At 37.0% G+C, this 19,048-nt stretch overlaps 1 protein-coding gene across 1 annotated transcript in view; it reads left to right on the forward strand.

Moving 5' to 3' along the window:
* Positions 1-1,279: 1,279 nt before the first annotated feature.
* Positions 1,280-19,048, forward strand: part of LOC139714656 (uncharacterized) — a 49,882-nt gene continuing 32,113 nt past the window's right edge. Inside the window, exons 1-2 of the mRNA XM_071626335.1 lie at positions 1,280-1,657; positions 10,416-10,652. Of these exons, the coding sequence (XP_071482436.1) occupies positions 1,376-1,657; positions 10,416-10,652 (519 nt within the window). The 5' untranslated portion in view covers positions 1,280-1,375. The remainder of the gene's footprint in view (positions 1,658-10,415; positions 10,653-19,048) is intronic.

The following is a 19,048-nucleotide window of genomic DNA, read 5'->3' on the forward strand; positions in this document are numbered from 1 at the left end:
TCCAAGAGTCAGAAAGACATTGGTGCTATTGGCATTGTGATTGATTGCAAGTCATACCAGGGAGTGACGTGGTTTGGCCATCAGCCAATCAGAAGAGCCCAGACTTTCCAATTTCCAACCTGTCGTGCCTGAGGGCTCAAGAGGTCTTTCGTCGTAATGGGAATGAGATGTGTGAATGAATCTTGGCATTTATGTTGAGTGGTACGTGAAGTACTGCGGCTAACCTTCAGAATTTCGTTGCAGCTCAGGTGTTGGTAGAAGGCATGAAGGAATTTCCCCACTCCATGTTTACGTGAGCATTTTTTTGTTTTTTGTTGTTGTTTTTTTTTTAGTCATACTGAGATCAGATAAACCGAATTCCACTGAATCAGACCCCCACCGAAAAAAAAAAGAAAATTATTCGAAAGTTCCGAAAGTTTTCACAAAACTTATATCGATTACACAGTGATGAAAACAAAACTTCAAAAAAGACTAACATGTCATCGCCTCACAAGGTATGTATTGGTTCGGCATATGAAAAAGGGAATGACGTCTTTTCGTCAATATAATCACCCCTCCCCCCTCCCCCGGCATGTTAACCATCATCAAACTCAACTCTGTAGTGTACTGTGACACCAGGGGTGTAATTTCTTCAAGCAGATTTGATTTTGAAAATGGGCATTTTTGTCTGATTTTGGTGCAAACTTGTGAGCTGATGACGTCACCACCTCATTCACTTTGCATAACGTGACCAAAATTTGGCTCTGTCGTTACCGAATTTGTCAAACGTCGCCATTCCGTAATTTGTGCATTCTTTAGTCGATTGTTCTGCCTGTTCAATTGTACCTGAAATGTTCTTCATTATCTTCGTTGTGTTACAGGTCGTCTGCAGTGGGCTGCTCCGCCAAGTAATGCTGTGAACAGGCCTTCTTCTCAAGCCCGATGATACAAGGGGGTTCCTCGCAAATTCTCGTTAAAACGTTACCGCTTCGTCGAAATCAACTAGACTCTCTGACCTCGCAGAACCTCAAACACAAGTGTTCTCATTCCTAGCCCCACCCCCTCCTCTCTCTCATATATATTTATATACATCTCCATTCATCTGACATGGACCTCGAAGCAGTTAGTTGATAGTGAAGTGAGTCATACTTTGTGAAGGGGTATCCGCTAAAAGGGGGAAGTAAGCCTTGCTGTCTGTTCGTATCACAGCACAAGAGTTCTCTATTTTTCTTTCTCTCTCCCTCTCCCTCTATCTTTCCCCCTGTCTCTCTTCGTCACAAAACATTCACCGCCACGTCCATCTATCGGGCAGTCAGAGACCGCGGACGGACATCGCTACGGCCGGATTTCTTTACCTCCGTGTTGTGCTGGCCTGCCTGCCTGCCTGCCTGTGACGATGGATGTGAACGGGTCATGTCGCCAGCAGTCGCTGTCAAGTTTCGTCGCCTACGTCTTCTTCCTGACGATGTCGCTGAGTTTTGGGAGAATTCTCAGCGACGAGGTCTCAGCCCACAGACTTTTGGATGTTCTGTCAGTGAACAAGCCCTTCAGTGATTTAAGGAACGTTAGAGCAAAGCGGTCCGTGGGATTTTCGCGCGCACAACAAACTGCTATTTTGAATTTACACAATGAATTTCGGGGTACGGTGTTCCCGCCAGCCGCCAATATGGAACATTTGGTAAGTCATGGGTTAATCGGGGTGCGGGGATGCTTAACTTAGTCTTCGTGGCATCCGCTTTCTCTAGAATATCAGTACTATGACGTATCAGACTTATTCTTTCATTTATTATGAATTTTCTTTTTTATTGCGCTGGACAACCGTTGCTTTTCTTTTTTTTTTCCAACAACAAAGAAAAAATTCATTTTGAACGTTGTAAACAAAATTGTTTGGACTTAATCACACGCTCTCTGACGAATTTCCCCTCCCCTAAAAAGAACACACACATACCTTGCGCTTCAAGAATAGTGTAGAATGGACCCACAGGGGCGGATCCAGGAATTACGTAAAGAGGGGGCGTGTTTACAAAATTAAAGGGGGGGGGGGGCGCACGCACCCCTCCCCCATTTTTTTCTTTTTATTTCTTTTGTTTCAACGAAAAATAAAGGGGGGGGGGGCGTGCGCCGGTTGCGGTCCTCGCTGGATCCGCCCCTGACCCATACTGAATGAGTGTGACACTCAGACAAGTATGATTCTATTTTATATCTATACACGTCTATCTTAACGTCACATACACTAAGTTGGATCATTTACATTTTGCACAAGTAATTGGGTTCTGTCGTCTGTAAGTTTACCTAGCAAAATGTTTAATGTTACGGCTCTGATACGGTTCCAAGTTCCTATAAGTCCAGTGCATTAAAGTATGATGCGACTCCATGTTGAAGCGTACTTTACTAGGAAATGAAAGGAAAAAAAAAATCAAAATTAAAGATCGATAGAAGTGTCATCAAATTTAAAAATGAAAAGAAGGAAGTCATGTAATTCCTTTAAAGGCAGGATTACCTTCTGTAAAAACGTACTAATTGTATTGAATATCATTTAAGATCAACGAACAGTAACATATTGAAATGCAGATATTCTGTACGTAACATTTGATATTCATTAAATTATGATATGAAAGTAGATAAATAACGCATAAACTATTGACGCCAAGAATACTTGATCAAGACAAGGACAAATTTTAGATTTACGATCCTTCAAGCCTCAAGAAGTGTGACTTCATGTTTTTGAAAGAAAGAATTGTTTCATCTTAAATCAACTCCGCCATGTTGTTCGAGGTAGGCATTTAAAACTGATCACCATGACATGCCTATAACATACGCCAAAACAACAGTCGGAAAAACAAAAACAAAAACAGAAATCGCAACGTAGCTGAAGTGGAAACCGAACGCGAAGTCGCACTATAAATCATTCAGAAAATTCACACGGCTCATCGTGGTAATGAAGAGTTCATTGTCAGATGGTTATACACGTGAACACTCATCAGCGATGACGATCATGATATCTCCCCTCGCTCACGTCCACGATCTTATTAATCACCTGTTGGCCCGTTGCGAAGTCTACAATATACCATAGAAGGTAATCGAGCGATAAAAAGAAAACCAAAGTTAATATTTCAAAGTTAATGTTAAAGACGGAAGCTGGATAAAGAGTAAGAAGTCATCTTGTGAGACTGAACTAACGACTAACACATACATACAGGAGAAACTTGCATTATTTTTGTTAAAGTTATTGTTCTTATGTACGTTTTTAACTTAATTTGCCCAGAGAGTTGATATACAAAGTACTTTTATTCTTTTTTTTGGTATTGCTCCTAATGTGAAATAGTTAATTTGATTAAGATTTAGGGTTAAATATTCCAATGTGAATGAAGCGCCCCTTAACCACAACATACAAAGCCACAACAACACAACAACAATAATGTCTGCCCTTCCATGGGCTCTTCCTGCAAATTATGATGTGAAATATAGGTGTTCTCCTTATTTCTGGGCCCCGTTAAATCAAAAGATAAAAACGATTTTAAATTTCCTTACCACACAGGCCGCCATAGACTTACAGTTGAAATCAACTATATAATCAGTTTTGACTGTTCATAAACAGGACCCTGGAGAATGTAAACTAATAAGTGTCATGTGTGAACTATAAGGTGTGAAACTATATAAGCTGATGCAAAAGTAAAACAAAACAAAAGGATGGAGATTGACTGAATGACAGTTTCTTTCGATGATTTCCCTCCGGCGCCACCCTCTCCTCCCCCGGAAAAAAAGCCGTCATTAAAAAAATCAAAATTACTTTCGCCCAGTCACCATCGTACACAAAGACAACGATGATAATAATTATGCAGTGTGCATCGGTCCCGTTTTAATGGCGCACCTGGACGTTTGGTGTAGATGACTATCAGTGTTAAAGGGATCGTATAATTTTGGATGAGACCTAATTTCAGATTTTTAACATTTTTTGGTGAGATAATGAGAAACCTCTTATGAAATATGAAAGAGCATGTAATTCCATAAGGAATCCAACGTTTGTTTGATGAAAATTGGTTTTGAAATGGCTGAGATATCCAAAACAGAGCGATTCTAAATTAAGTGTGGGACCCACACTATTTTACGATTGCTTTGTTTTACTTTGCTTTTGGATGTTTCAGTCATTCCAAACCCGATTTTCATCAAATAAACTTTGAATTCCTCTTAGAATGGTATGCTATGTACTAATTTATTTCATTAGTGTTTTCTTGGTATCTCATCTCCACCAATACTGTAATTGTACCATCCCATTAAACCTTCCTGTAAAGGTGGCTGTTATTATAAAAAGTATCCTATCGCAAAGCCGCTACACATTACTCATTCACAGCTGCACGTTGTTAACAGAATATGCAAATCCCTTCCAAAAACACATTCGTGGTATAGAATGTAGGCTGACTATAATAGCCGTCGTGTTCTACTGCAAAATTTGATTTTCTTGAAAGCAAGAGATTATTGAGCAGAGGGGGTGAGGATATGGGGTATGAGTTTTCTTCAATTTGTCTCCCTCTGCAAAATGAAATTTGTAAGATTGCAGCTTGATTGTAGTGTCGCCGTCCGGAAAGCAGTAGATGACAGTTTCGATACCTGCTGGTTCCTTTTTGACAATATGTTTGTTAAAATGTATGATCAACAGTTTCATTTTTAGAGAGGGAGACATATTGAAGAAAATTCATACCCCATTTGATTTTCTTTTCACTTTTTTTTTTCTGATAAATATTGTTATAATAGTAATAACAATGGCTATTGTTACAACTAAATAATTATGATATCTATGAGCATTTTCGCTATCATCGTCTTTATGAGAATTATTACTATTGTTGTTATCTTATCATTTTTTTTAATCCCGTGAAACAAACAAACTTTTTTAAAATCATTGCTATTATGATCATCATCGCATCAATTTAATCTTATCATCCATTGGAGTGTCTGCTGTATCCCTTGTCTGTCAATCTTCGTGCTCTGTAGTAGGGAAACCGACAAACTAAACAAACAATCCAAGAGATGAAGAGGGTGTTGTATTTTTTTTTTATTAGAATGTCATACTTCAATGCAGAGCCAAAGTCATTTGAAATTCCTTTTTTTTTTCAAAGTCAAATTCAATTTCCGCTTTACTAAAGAAAAACACCAAATAAAAGTCAAAAGACTAACCGTATTTGGTTCGCATCAAAATTGGAAAAACAAAAGAAATATTTCGTCTTGATACCAAGGGGACCACGAAGAGGAAAAGAGAAAAAGAAACTAAAAAAGCATATAATTATTATTTATAGCTAATAATTCTACTAGGTAACAAAGTTCAGGTCAGATCAATTCATTTTTATTTCTGCATTCCATTTTCAATATAATATAACAAAAAGAACGCAAACAAACCAACAGATGGTCGATTTTATTTTTAAGGGATGGTATAGTTTTTGTTGAGGTGGGGCTTGAGGTTTCAAACACTTTTTATTGATTTTTTTAGGTAGTGAGAAACCTCCCATGAAATACGAAAGAGCATATAATTCAAAGAGGAATTCAAGGTTATTTGACAAAAATTGGTTTTGTACTGGCTGAGATATCAAAAATAAAGCAATCCTAATAAAAGATGGGACCCACCTTTTATTAGGAACGCTTTGTTTTACTTTAATTTTGGATATCTTTGCCATTCAAAAACTGATTTTTATCAAATGAACTTTGTGTTCTTTTTAGAATATGTGCTTTTTAAGATTTGATAAAGTGGTTTCTTAACAAAAAGTTCTCACCTCAACTTATACTATACCATCCGTCACCATCTCATATACGACAGTACAGTGCCAATTCTACCAGGTCACATAGTTAAGTGAGTTAAATTCGGTTTGATTTTTGGAATTCAATTTTAAGTGCAGTGTAGCAAACTTCACAATGAAATGTCGTCATAACTGTTCGAATTTTATTGTGAATCAATAAACATTATGAAGTGCAATCGACGAAGTAGGGCCTATCCTGTCACGGATTTGCCCAGCACACAAGCACGCACACATACACGTGACTTGAATGCCTAACAACAAAATCCAGCAAGACGTAGCAACATGTCGTCATTCGTAATTCGTAAATTCAATAAAGAATAGCACAATGTACAATGTAACCACGCGGAAGAAGAGAAGAATTCTTGGCAGCGTTCACAATCACTCTTTTTTCCCCTATCTCACACAGAATTCGAGAAGTTGATCATTCTTTCGAAATTAATAACATTTACGCACTACTCTTAATATCCTTCTCCGAGGCACAGATATATAAGGGAGATACAAAATTTCCAAAAAGAATATATTTTTTTCTCCAATTATCATGCCAGGTCAAGAGTGAGCCAATATCCACCTGCTGTGTGAATTTCCTAGAAAAAAAAAGTTCACGTTGTCTTCAAAAAGGTCATGAGACTTAAAGTCAATGATGCGACGTGTGATATGGCATGTCTTTTGCCCCTTCCAATCCACCACACCCCATTCTTAATTATCTATGGAAAATATAGATGATGAACAGCCTTTATATAGCGCCATTTATTTGCAGAAACATTTAAAGGTGTAAGCCCACTACGAGCATCGTATTTCTGTTGATAGCAATGAACCACACTGTTACTATTGCATATGCAAATTAGTACTCCATATTCAGATATTCCTTGATAATTGTCTCTCAGTGTCTCATTCTTGTCAATTCCAAGGCGAACGTCGTGTGAACTGCGTGGCAGTCAAGACGGTGTTGTAATCTTACATCCCCTTGGAAACTGATTCTTAGCAAGTGACCTTTAGGTGTGTGCCCATCGATTTTTCCTTTACCATCTTATGCCAAAATCTCACTTCCAATCTAATATCCTCTTCCGAAGAAGACGTTGATAATTCACCTTCTTTTTTTTTAGTTCGTCCGATTTTCCCCCGTAAATGAGATTCAATTCCAAAGGTAAAGGGGAAGAGACTCTAATGTGAACAGGGAAGGTAGCTAGTAAATGGCATGGGGCAATTTCAGACAACGCAGCCCTTCTATACCGCGATCAAGTGCCTGACCTGAAGCAAAGTTTGCTGACTTAATGTCATACAATGCCTTCATTCCACCTCTAACAGTTGCTATCATAAAGCGTTGAACAGAAGCAGCACCAGTAGCAGCATCAACAATGAAACAAGCAAGAGGAATCCATGAAAATCATTCGTTTTAAATCAAATCAGTATACCTTAATATAATTGTATGACACGGACGGCTACTTTCAAATTGGTTTAACGGCTGAATCAACTCTGTTCGTGTACAAAAATATTTTTGAATGAAATGAAATGATAACAATAATATTTATATTAAAAAGCAGATACCCCATGTCTGAGGCAATCAGGCTCAGCTAAAATGAGCGACAGATCTTCTTCCGCGTTTCCGTGCTTACATATAGCACGTCGTTGAGGTTGTAATTCATTCAATATGCAGATCCAATACAAACGCTGACAAAGCAGCATTCGTGCTGGCCCGTCGATTTATCAAATGTTGCCAAAGTTTCGATGAATCGTACACATGCTCTTAGCGAGCAGCATGCCAAGCTGGCAGAGAACAGTCCTTCCTCCACCTCCGCAGCAATATTGTAGTAGTATAATGGACGTTGATGAATGGGTAAAGACGCCTAGACATAATTCTGCGAAAATTATTTACACGGTTTCAAGTTTGGTTTATTCCCCTTTCCGGAGGAATTCCCGGTAAAGTGTTCCTACCAGGAAACTTCTTGAAGGCGCCAAGTGTTCACAAGCACATGCGCCCTCAAGTATATCAAATTAAGAACTACTTTGTGCTTCATGTAGCAAACGCTATCTATACTGCATAAGCGTAATCAATGTTACAATGCATCTCTCACGTAAAGTCCCCATACCTTTTGTTATCTTTTAAATCAATAAGAAATCATCCTGAGATTTCGCTCTCCTCTGCAATGGTATTCGCGGAATTTCATAACCCAAAATGTAGCTGAGATGTTATTTTTAGCAGTCTGCAGTTATGAATAGGACATAATGAACATGCGTGTTAGCACGTTTACAGGTGTGTGTGTGTGTGTGTGTGTTTGTCAGCTGTTTATTCCAAAAGGAATGGTATGGTATCGGTTGAGGTGAGAATTCAGCCTTTATTTTTTGCGAGATATTTAGAAACCACTTTCTGAAATGTTAGGAAGCCAAAGACAAATTCGAAGACAAATTCAAAATTTACCATTTTATGAAAATCGGTTTTGAAATGGCTGGGATACCTAAAAACAAATTTAAACAAAGTGGTCCTAATAAAAGGTGGATAAGGATCAAGGATTACTTTGTTTTGGATATCTCGCCAATTTCAAAACCAATTTTCATCAAATAAATTTGAATTCCTCTTAGAATTATAATTATGCTCTTTCATATTTCATAAGAGGTTTCTCATTATCTCGAAAAAACACCATCAAAAAAACGTATTTGAATACTGTATTTGAAATCTGTATACCGTATTTGAAAACTATTTGAATATTCGATTAATACTACTCAAACTAGTAATGTACATCTCATTTCTTTTTTTAAATTCTTTTTTATCATTCATGACCTGAAATATTCCAAACGTGCTCGTGTTCAGGTCATGTTGTGTTATAAAATTATGAAAAAGAGGGAAACGTGGAATAAGGAAGTAAATTAGAATTGTTCAAAATTCAACCTGTCATGCATGAAAAGCGAATGTGATGATACGTGTATGCCAAACTATATTTTCTGCCACAAATGTAATTTCATTTTCTTAATGTATAGATGGCACACTTCCATCCAACATTGCGATGGCATATCTAACTTTTATATTCACAATATAAATATTACTACACGTATGAATATTAAATAGGTTTCTGTAGCTTCTAAGAAGAGAGTCATATTCTGAAAATAAATGGTTTGTTTTTTAATGAACTTATGAGTTTTGATGCGCAAATTGAATAATTGTGAATGTTGCCGGAAGTTCTGGAGTCTTTATATTTAGAATAACAAAAAAGCACGAAATATTCAACAAGACAGAGTGACATCAAAAACTAGATTCCGAATATTCCGAAATATTTATTTTTATAATGGCCCTAAAGGTCGGTATTCTTTAAATGATAAAATGCAATCAGTACTTGGATGTTATAGTCAAACGTAAGCTTAAAAATACACATTTTTTGTTGCAGTACACTGATGACAGCACGAACCAATAGATGATTGAAAAAAGAATCAACATTGATGTAAAATCTTTAGCAAGGTTGTTGAAGAGGTTCACATCTTTTCATTTCCAACTTTTTTTTTTCATACATGTATTTTCTTTTCTCTCGTATAGCTGCAGGTACCCACACTATTTTCTACTTTCAATAATGCTATATACCTAGGACGGTCTTGTTGATGTTTCCCCTCTTTTTTCTCTTTGTTGTCTTTATTTTATGTGTGCACACACGCTTCTCTGGGTGTCGTCATTACTTGTGTGCGTGCAGTGTGTGTGTGTGTGTGTGTGTGTGTGTGTGTGTGTGTGTGTGTGTATTTGTATGTGTCTGCGCGCGCGCGCGTGTGTGAGAGTGATTGCGTTTGACTTTTTCTTTTCTGCTACTAGCAACAAGCATTTGCTTTGCAACTGACTGACAAATTGCCCTACATCGACGTTAACGATAAATATTTGCTTTTCTGTAGGTTCCCTCACACATAATCTTAATAATCTAATATGAATATGCTGTAACTTACATGACTGATTTAAATCCCTTTTGTATTATTGAAATATCATTAAAGTCCGTACGAATGTTCAGTTAGGTGTTACTATTCATTGATCTCTGGATGTATATTTTTATCACAATTTTGATTTGTGTGGAAACAGTCAGTAATCATTTATTAAGCCATGTTCTATGTTCAAGGTTTCTGACAGCTACGCACTGCTAAACGATTTCCAAGTTGAAGGAGTCTGGGCTATTCATAAGAGACATGTTAAACAGTGTCTCTGATGAAACTGTTTGAAAATGGAACCGGCAAAAGTGTACCAAAAAAATGGGAGGGAGCAATCGTTCAATAAATGTGAGAAGTGAAAGAAAATAATGAATTAGTGCCTGAATTCACCAGTATACTTAATTTCCCCGTATATTACACCTTTTAGGGCACGGTTTACCAGCAAAGTGGTATTTGTTCATAGATATCTGACTGGTAAAAACATAAATTTATTTTTATGTAATATGTATCTCTCTCTCTCTCTCTCTCTGTCTGTTTGTCTGTGTGTATTCTGCAATGGATGATTACGCAGCTTTATATTTAGCAAAGTTACTTTGTTTTTCATTTTGTTTTAAGTCAGCTGCCACAATTTTGAGCAATGTCTAAAAGAAGTGGTCATTACGGCTACTGTTAAACATGTTTAAATGTGTTGTAGACTAAACTGGTATTCTAGATAATATGTTGAACGATGATGAATTCTTTTTCTTTTTTTCAAAGACGTGGAACGACGAGCTGGCTGAAGCTGCGAAGGCTTGGTCACAGAACTGCACGTGGGGACACGGCCCGGTCGGCTCGGTGACGGTGAACTACGGCCAGAATGTGTGGCTGGGAGACGACACGGGAGCGGGGGCGAACCCCGGTGTTGACGCCGTGCGGAGCTGGTACGAGGAGAGGCGCCACTACAACTACCAAACCAATGGCTGCACGGGCGACCAGTGCAGCTATTATACACAAGTAAGAATATCACACGCATTTATTTGAAAGCAATCTCACTGTGCGTAGCTTTGATAATCATTCGGTGCTTATGTGGGTTGAGTCTATGTATTTCCACAATTTTGTTGTTGTTGCCTTTTATTTTAAACAAAGGTTGGATGTGTTTTTCAGTAAGTCTTAAAGCAGTGACGTATGTCCATGTGTGTTTACTGGCCTTTCTACCTTTGACTACAGTCATGTACCGTTGTGTGTGTCTATGCATCAAAGTGTGTGTTTGTATGTGTGCCTAAATTTCGGTGGTTATCAAACAAAGTGCATGCAAATGTACATTCACCTCAAAAAGTGAATGATTTGCCTCTTCTCTCCTGTAATATAAATTTTATGTCCATCTTCATGCGAGACAGTGCCTATGAGACTGGTTTGATACTTTCACGTTTGCGTCGCTCTCAATAGTAGCAAAAATCAGGATCTCTAATTCCCATCTTTGCCGTGTGCTGCGTAATCACGTGAACATGCAGAGGCGCCATTTTACAATGGTCATTCTCCGCCGCGCGCGGGGTAATTTCTTCTTATTGTTATCACACGATCATCAATGATATATTGTAATTTGACCCCTGGTGTCCTATTGCATGGACAGTCTATAGACCATAAGTGCGTTCGTAAACATCTAACGACAGCAATGTTTCTGTAGTCCTGAGAGAGAATATGGATAGTGAAGGTGAAAGGATCTATATAGGCTCTATCGAATGAATGAAATACTTGGCAAACGTAAAAATACAACATCTCACTTTAATAACAAAGTACAATAGATACTAGTAGTCTACTGAAACCGATATGGCATCCTAATTATATGATGTTTATATATTTTGCATATACTGTATACCCCGAAACCGATGGTAAAAGCTCTTGATTGTTGCTATTAAAAAAACCGGTTGTACGCCAAGAGGACTTACATTACTTTGTTAATTCAATGGGACAGAGATTTGCCTAGAAAGTGATAACCGCTTTCGTTGGGCAGTGTAAATGATGCATGGAAACAACGGGGGAAATTCACTTGCTTGTGGGCTGGTACTGGACCAAAGTAGACGTAACCTGGGATGACATATTAATTTTCAACTTCTGTGAAGATTTGCTTGTGGTTCTCAATTTTTTTTTTGTTACAGTTCTTGACATTTTATTTTCTTTGATAACCATTCATTTCATTCATTTTCAAATAATGTCTTTAAGCATTCATTCATTTCCCCATCTTAGATAGAAACATACAAATATGAATTTAACACGAAACAAGTGCATTCACACTAAGAAATACGGGTTCAAATTTGAACCCCAAAATTGTCGCTCATACATCCACCTTATAGGGTGCAACTTTGCATCCCAATAAGCTATTTTGCACCCATAGAGGTGCAATACGGTGAATTTTGAACCTGCAGGGTGCGTATTTGCACCCTCAGTTTTGTGCTAATCAACGGTGCAAACATGCACCCTAAACATTGATGCATTGTGAATTGAAAATTTGGACCACGAGTACCAAGTATTTACTCGTAAGATCAAACTTAAACTCTCATGGATATGTCTGCATCTTTGTAGGTACTAATACAAATATTAAGAGATTTAATTTTCTACTTGCATAATAAAAGGTGCAAATGTGCACCCCAGGGTGCTGCTATAGAGACAAATAGGGTGCAAATTTGAACCTTTAATTTTTAGTGTGTGTATAAACATTAAAATCTACAATAAACGCAAAATGCAATCAAATCTGCCATGATATAAGTGCTGAATACTCATAATGATTTAAATGTATTTTTGTTTTGTTAAGTGCATTTTGATAGTTAAATAAATTTAAGACCACTAAATTGGTTATAGAAAGAATTCAAGATGTACCACCGTTGGGCAAAAAAATCTATCAAATTTGTGTCTTTATTCTCGTTTTCTCTGCGTCATGAAGATCCTGTGATTTTGTGATGTTGAACTAGCAAACGTAGTGAATAACTAGGCATCGTTTTACATTCAATTAAATTTGAATAATTTTCATATAAAGTCATACAAGGTAATATACATAACGCTTGCACATGGGTGAAGACTTTCAAATCACACTGATTTTAAGAATTCATAATACAGTCATAGTAGTTTTGTCTTTAAATATATTTCGATTGAAGAACAGTTAGGGAACTAGGGAACTAAAATTATATATTTTTAACTTTACATGGTAAAAGAAATCCACAGGCAGCGCATACTTTTTCCTGAATGATCGTGATTAGATTAATTAAAAAGAAAATAATAATACGTGCGCACACGCAGACACTCACAAAAAAAAAAAAACAGGGTGTACAACGCTGTGGGGGTTTCTGTTAGAAACGTCACTTGATGCATACAAAGGGTTATTGAGATATTTTACCCGATATAGTAGAGAGTGTTCGCTTAAATTCTATTTCAGTTTGATACAAAACTATTCATAAAAAATGGTAATTCACTCTTGCTGACCTGTGCAGGGGTTAGGGTGGCTAAATTTTGCCCCAAAATGTGTTCTGTGCAAACCAAACTGTGAGAGATCATTGTCATATGGGGCTACAACGTCACTGCCTCGTCTAATTTTCATGGTTGTAACCAATTAATAATTTCATTTATCATGTCATAATTGGATTACAAATTTCACTGTGTTCTCTTCACTTGAATTTTAAATTCTAAATTTAATTCAAACTAACTTGATCCGAGTGTTGCTTTTTGCACCGGAAAGGAATGCTTTGGCATGCACAGTGGTATTTTTCATTCGCTGAGAGGCTGATATATAGATAATTTCTTTTCAATTCGATTTTGTTATTAATCATCAAAAAATCCGGAAACTAATAGTGTGACTTTCCAAAAGATTGACATAGAAATACCATCAAAGAGGGAAATTTATAGATATTCGTTAGTTCAGTAGTGATCAAACTATTTTGGATGAAATCTGTATTTACATAATAATGTATTATTGTTATTATTATTATTATTATTATTATTATTATTGTTGTTGTTATTAATATCATATTAGCATATTTGTATATCATTACCATTTTGAAAGAAGGTCGAAATTGGTCAAATGGAAATGAATTTCGGAATGCATAACAGCGAGAAGACGAGGAAACGTTAAGACGAGATGAATATTGTTTCCATCTTTCATCAGGAGCATCCGGGTCTTTTGAGGCGTAACTAACATCTCTTGTAGATAAATGATTTACATTTTATACGCTTAATGTCAGAGATATCACTTCAGCTCTTTTACGATAGAGACATTTTGCTGTTAATAGATGCAGCTGATGCCGAATATCTGAAACAGAGTTTAGGCCTATACTTCCGTATAAAGACTAGTCTTCAAAAGCAAGACGCCATTTGAATGTAACTTTACAGTTGCGAGTACATTAAGCAATTGTGAACGACAGCTATATTAGGTGAGTATTTAGGGGATTTCCAAATTACACAGGCTTAATGAGAAGTTAACCAAATTTTCTGAATATTCTGCGTAAGATAAGCGTACAGAAGGGTAAGATAAGCGATCAGAGCCTATAGTTTTTACAAGAAGGGAATTGAAATCAGAGTGGAAGGAGCGTTTAGCAAGAAACCCAAGTAGTTTTAACTTGGCATTTACAATCGAAACGGAAAAAGCAGGTCAGGGTTTAAGAGGATGGACTGGGAGAGCTGCCCATTGTGGTTATTTATGTCCGTAACACACTTTGGTGAGTGGTCAGAGTGTTGCGCTGTGGACTTCAGTCTTCTAAAAAAATCCGGTTTCGGTTTCTGGTCCCTTGCAACACAACGTTTCACTTCTCGGGCTTTCCATTGTGTACACTACTTGCGGAAACACCGAGAGGTGTCCCTTATGAGGAGAGCCAGACCATATGGAATGGCCATCATTCCTAGAAATGGTATCCGACGCGAATCCCGGGTTTATGAAAAAAAAAGAACCGACCTTGTAATAAATATGAGTGTTTGAGTGTTCTTATTAAGCTCACTTGACCATGGATTCTATGTCGTAATTCCCCTTCCAAGTTTTTTTTTTCCTTCCTCTTTTGGTCGGGGGGGGGGGGGGGGGGGGTATTTTCATTTGAAAGGAAATCGTAAGCAATACTTTTTGAAGGCCAAATTAATATTATCGCTTTCTATGATTTATGAATTGATGGTTATCATGGTTAGTATATACCTGATATCAAAGACAGCGGGAGATCCCATATAGTGGTTACTTTCTGTATGCATTTTCGAGAAATTCGTTTTGTTTATTCTTCAGTGCAAATGGGAAATCTAACTTGAAGAGAGTGATGGAAAAGTTTCTACCAATCAACATATTATTATGCGAATTATGCATTTAAGAACAAATAACAGTGCTTTCATTTTGAACGTGCTCAACTCTAACAGAAAGAAAAAGAAAAAACCTCAACCCTTCATGAATTTAATATGCAGTTTAACATACGGAATTATGATAGATCGAGATACAAAAAAAAAAAAAAGAATCAGTACTGATACAGAAGGTGATCCGAGAGGGTTCTCGGATCACCTAAAAACACAGTCACATACTCATTCAGAGCACCATACGTGTTGTCATAAAGTTCTTAAAAGTTCTTGAAAGTTTTGATATAAACATATATATGATAATAACGAATATATATATATATATATATGTGATCATTATAACAATTATTCTTATTATCATAGTCAGGAATAAGCGATACCAAGATACATTTGGTAGGAATTGAAGAGTGAGACTAGAGTACAATGTCATATCCGATAAACTTTACTTTGCGATATATTTGGAAGTTTACTGAAAATACCGAGGTGAAATCCTCCTTTCAACCTCACTCATGTGGAACTTCCTCGAACGGCAGTCTTTCTTGAATCAATATGTATTCCAAGAAATACGTAAGATCTGGAGATCGTAGGCGATATCTAAAAAGCATTGCATGATTACATTTTTCAATATCAACAAAGAGTCCATCAGCATAAAACCTCTTATTTACCCTAAGTTGTGATACGTGTGCAAAGCTACCAAGTCTCACGCATTCTGCGTGAGACTCAAGCATTTAGGGGCCGTCTCACGATCTCACGCTTGGCACCCATTTTTCTCACGCATCGGGCGAAGTCTGCAACTTTGGCCTATAATAATGAGCATAGCTCAAAAGATTAAACTGATAGTTGCAATTGAAGGTACATTTCCCTTTTGTCTTTCAAAATAAGTAAAAATGGTCCTGATCGCACCATTAAGAGTTAAAAATTGAAAACGTTCCCTACCGTGGGTGGCCACATGGGGGAAAAACCCCTCCCACACCCTCGCTCGCTGGCACATTCGCGCGCCGAGATGCCGAGCGATGCCGAGTCATGAAAATCTCACTCATAAAAATTTTTTGAACTTGGCATCCCTGCGTGTGTAATAACATAATGAGAGTAAATCGTGATCCAGAGCAAAGGATGTTTGCAGTGGCGGATCCAGAGGGGGGGGGGGGGGGGGGCGCAACCGGCGCACGCCCCCTTTATTTTTCCTTAAAAACAAGAGAAATAAAATAAAAAAATGACATGAAAGAAATGGCACCAAAAATATTAGCTACGCCCCCCCCCCCCCCCTTTACAGAATTCCTGGATCCGCCCCTGGTTTGTGTCACCTTCTTATAACCTGCAAGAAAATGCATCGGTGGTATTGCTTATGTTATTGATGTATATAATAAAGAGGAGTGGTCCTAGTACACAAATAATTTTCTTATGATCTGATGAACTAGACAAATGGTTGATACATTTAAAACGTTCAGACAGATCACTCCAGTCACTAGCGACGCCGCCGTATTCCAAAGTGGTTCAATTTGTTTATCTAAGTAAACTAACATGTTTCACTTCGGTCTTGAAAGTTAAAGCAAACTTCAAGCAAGACTACTGTTTCATCACACAAAATTCTTGCACGTGTTTTCTGAATGTTCTGAATAAACCTGAAATTTAAAATCAAGCGTGCCTACACGTGGCCTCAAAATAAATGTATTTTGTGAAGTGATTCACCCTAATCAACAACAGATCATTATATCTTGCCAAGCTGGTATGACTTATTGTTTAAAGATATTTACACCCGATTTGTTTTATTGCCTTGTCCAGTTTGTATATATAGTATGAGGTCTTTAGGTCGGAGTATTTATTTGGTCCGTTCTTAGTCTTAAAAAAAGTAAAAATCGCCAGTAATTTGTAGATATCAACACTGGAAGAAAAAAAAAAAGCAAAGAAAGAAAATCCGACTCGTCTTTATAGGAAATAGTAAATTTTTCTCTCATTTTTATGCTGTCTTTTTTCCCTCCTGTCGTCAAGTTGCTTTCAGGAATTTAATTTGGAAAAAAAAAAAGTGACGGGCATAATATGCCTGAGCTGATATCTCCAGAAAGCACACTCCCTTTCAGAAATCCAGTATCTGTGAATACTTTTACAATGTTACCTCATTTCCTGTGTGTATACTGTCCAGGGAACTGACCACCATGTAAAGGTAGACAGAACCAGCTCACGTTGTAACGTTATTTTTATACAAACTGATGGCCCCCCTTTCTTTTCTTCTTCGCGTAATGACATGATTACGGTGTTTCCATAGACAATTTAGATGTGCAGATAACTATACATCCAGGTCACTTCCCAGCAAGCTACTATATCAGTACATGTACATTATTTTGTCAAGTATGGTTATTTTTAGCATTGATTGTCGTCATGAATTTTTGCTTGTGTTTTTATTTTCCAGAGGATGGGCTTATTTTGAAAAAAAAAAAATTGAACTGCTTAGGTTGACATTTTGAGTCGTGGGTTAGAGTATTACGATCGTATATATCTAGAATATAATTGTCAAGACGCATGTCTCCACACCTTTTCCCTCGTGACAGATCATCAATAGCCTCTTGTCAAAAAACTGCCTAAAACATCACTTCCTTGAAGCAAATCGATTCTAATGAATACTAAATCTCATTGTTACTTTGCATTTTTCTTGTGTTTTTTTGGGGGGGGGGGGTATTTTATCTGTAGAATGGTGCCGCAGCAGAAGCTGCAGCAAAAAAAAAAAAAAAAAACACACAAAAAACAAACAAAACAAAAAAGAACAAAAAGCAAAACAAAACAGAACCAACAACAAAACAAAAACTTAAAACAAAAACAAAACAAACCAAAACAAAAACAAGGAAAAGATAACAACAACAATGATGTCAATCGGCCTCAGGTTGTGCCATTTATCAGTAAAAGACAGTAACAGTATACAGGCATCTTTTTATTTACGGATTTTTTATGGATTCATCCTTTTCGGGATTTTTCTTTTAATATACATATACACACGCACACACACAAACACACACACACAAATGTCCGCTGCATTATGTACATAAGTACTAAGCTGTTAAGTGTATCCGATTCTGTTTGAAGCTACCTGAAAAAAAAATAAATATAATTTCGAATATATATCATTTTCTGTTCACTAGCAATTCAATGTTTTATTGATTGATTAATTTAATTTCTGAATTTCTTTTCATAAATAAATGTATCAAAAAGTCAGTTGGACGAACTACTCGAGTACAATATTAATTAAATCTAACAGTTGAAACAGCTAAATGATTACTTCAAATATGCGACATTATTCCATAGTAATGTAAGATATATACGAGCAGGCGTTAATTTATGCATATATATATGCAAGTATAAAATCCCAATGGCATGTAACAGCTGTTCAAAAGACAAACAAAGCAACTCTAAATATAACAGAAATTCAGAAGACCATCATCATAAGCAAACGCTTGACGAGGAGAGGATAATGGCCTCAAAACTGATTATCTAAACAATACGACATACTAAGGGGATTTACTCAAGTACCACTCGCTGAGTGGAGATAGAAAGGAAAAAAAATGAATGTTAATTCCTAATACCTAGTCACACGTTAGCTAGACAGATTTTGTTTGTTTGTTTGTTTGTGTTTTGCCTTATAAGCAACTAAAGCTTTCTGCAATCCTTGGAATATGCATACCTAATGTTCATCAAGGAAGCCTTTACCCAGACACCTCTTGACTCTTCTGCTACTTTGGTCATGTATGAAGGGACGTCATTCTTATAAATCTTGTCGAGCATGATGTGCAAACACTCTATAACCACCTTATGGTTACTAATAAATCATTCCTTCAACACCCTTTTGACACCAACTGCTGTCAAGGAAATCGCTATCAAGACGTGATTAGAGACATCCTTTATCTTTCCCTCATTAAGAATTACATGTAATCTCCCTACCTTTCGATGTTGATGTTGATGTTGAGCCTGCACTGATAATACACTTCCTTAAAACCTTCTATGATGACAAATAAATGTTGCTTGCAATTGCTATGGGGTATAGGTCGTATGATTTGTGACGTATCTTTCAGATAATTTCCAAGTAGATATTTGGTGGTCTTCCCCGAGAG

The sequence above is a fragment of the Diadema antillarum genome, unplaced genomic scaffold, assembly GCF_040938485.1.
Source record: "Diadema antillarum isolate AM-2024a unplaced genomic scaffold, OU_Dant_1.0 seq00002365_RagTag, whole genome shotgun sequence".
NCBI classification, from domain to species: Eukaryota; Metazoa; Echinodermata; class Echinoidea; order Diadematoida; family Diadematidae; genus Diadema; species Diadema antillarum.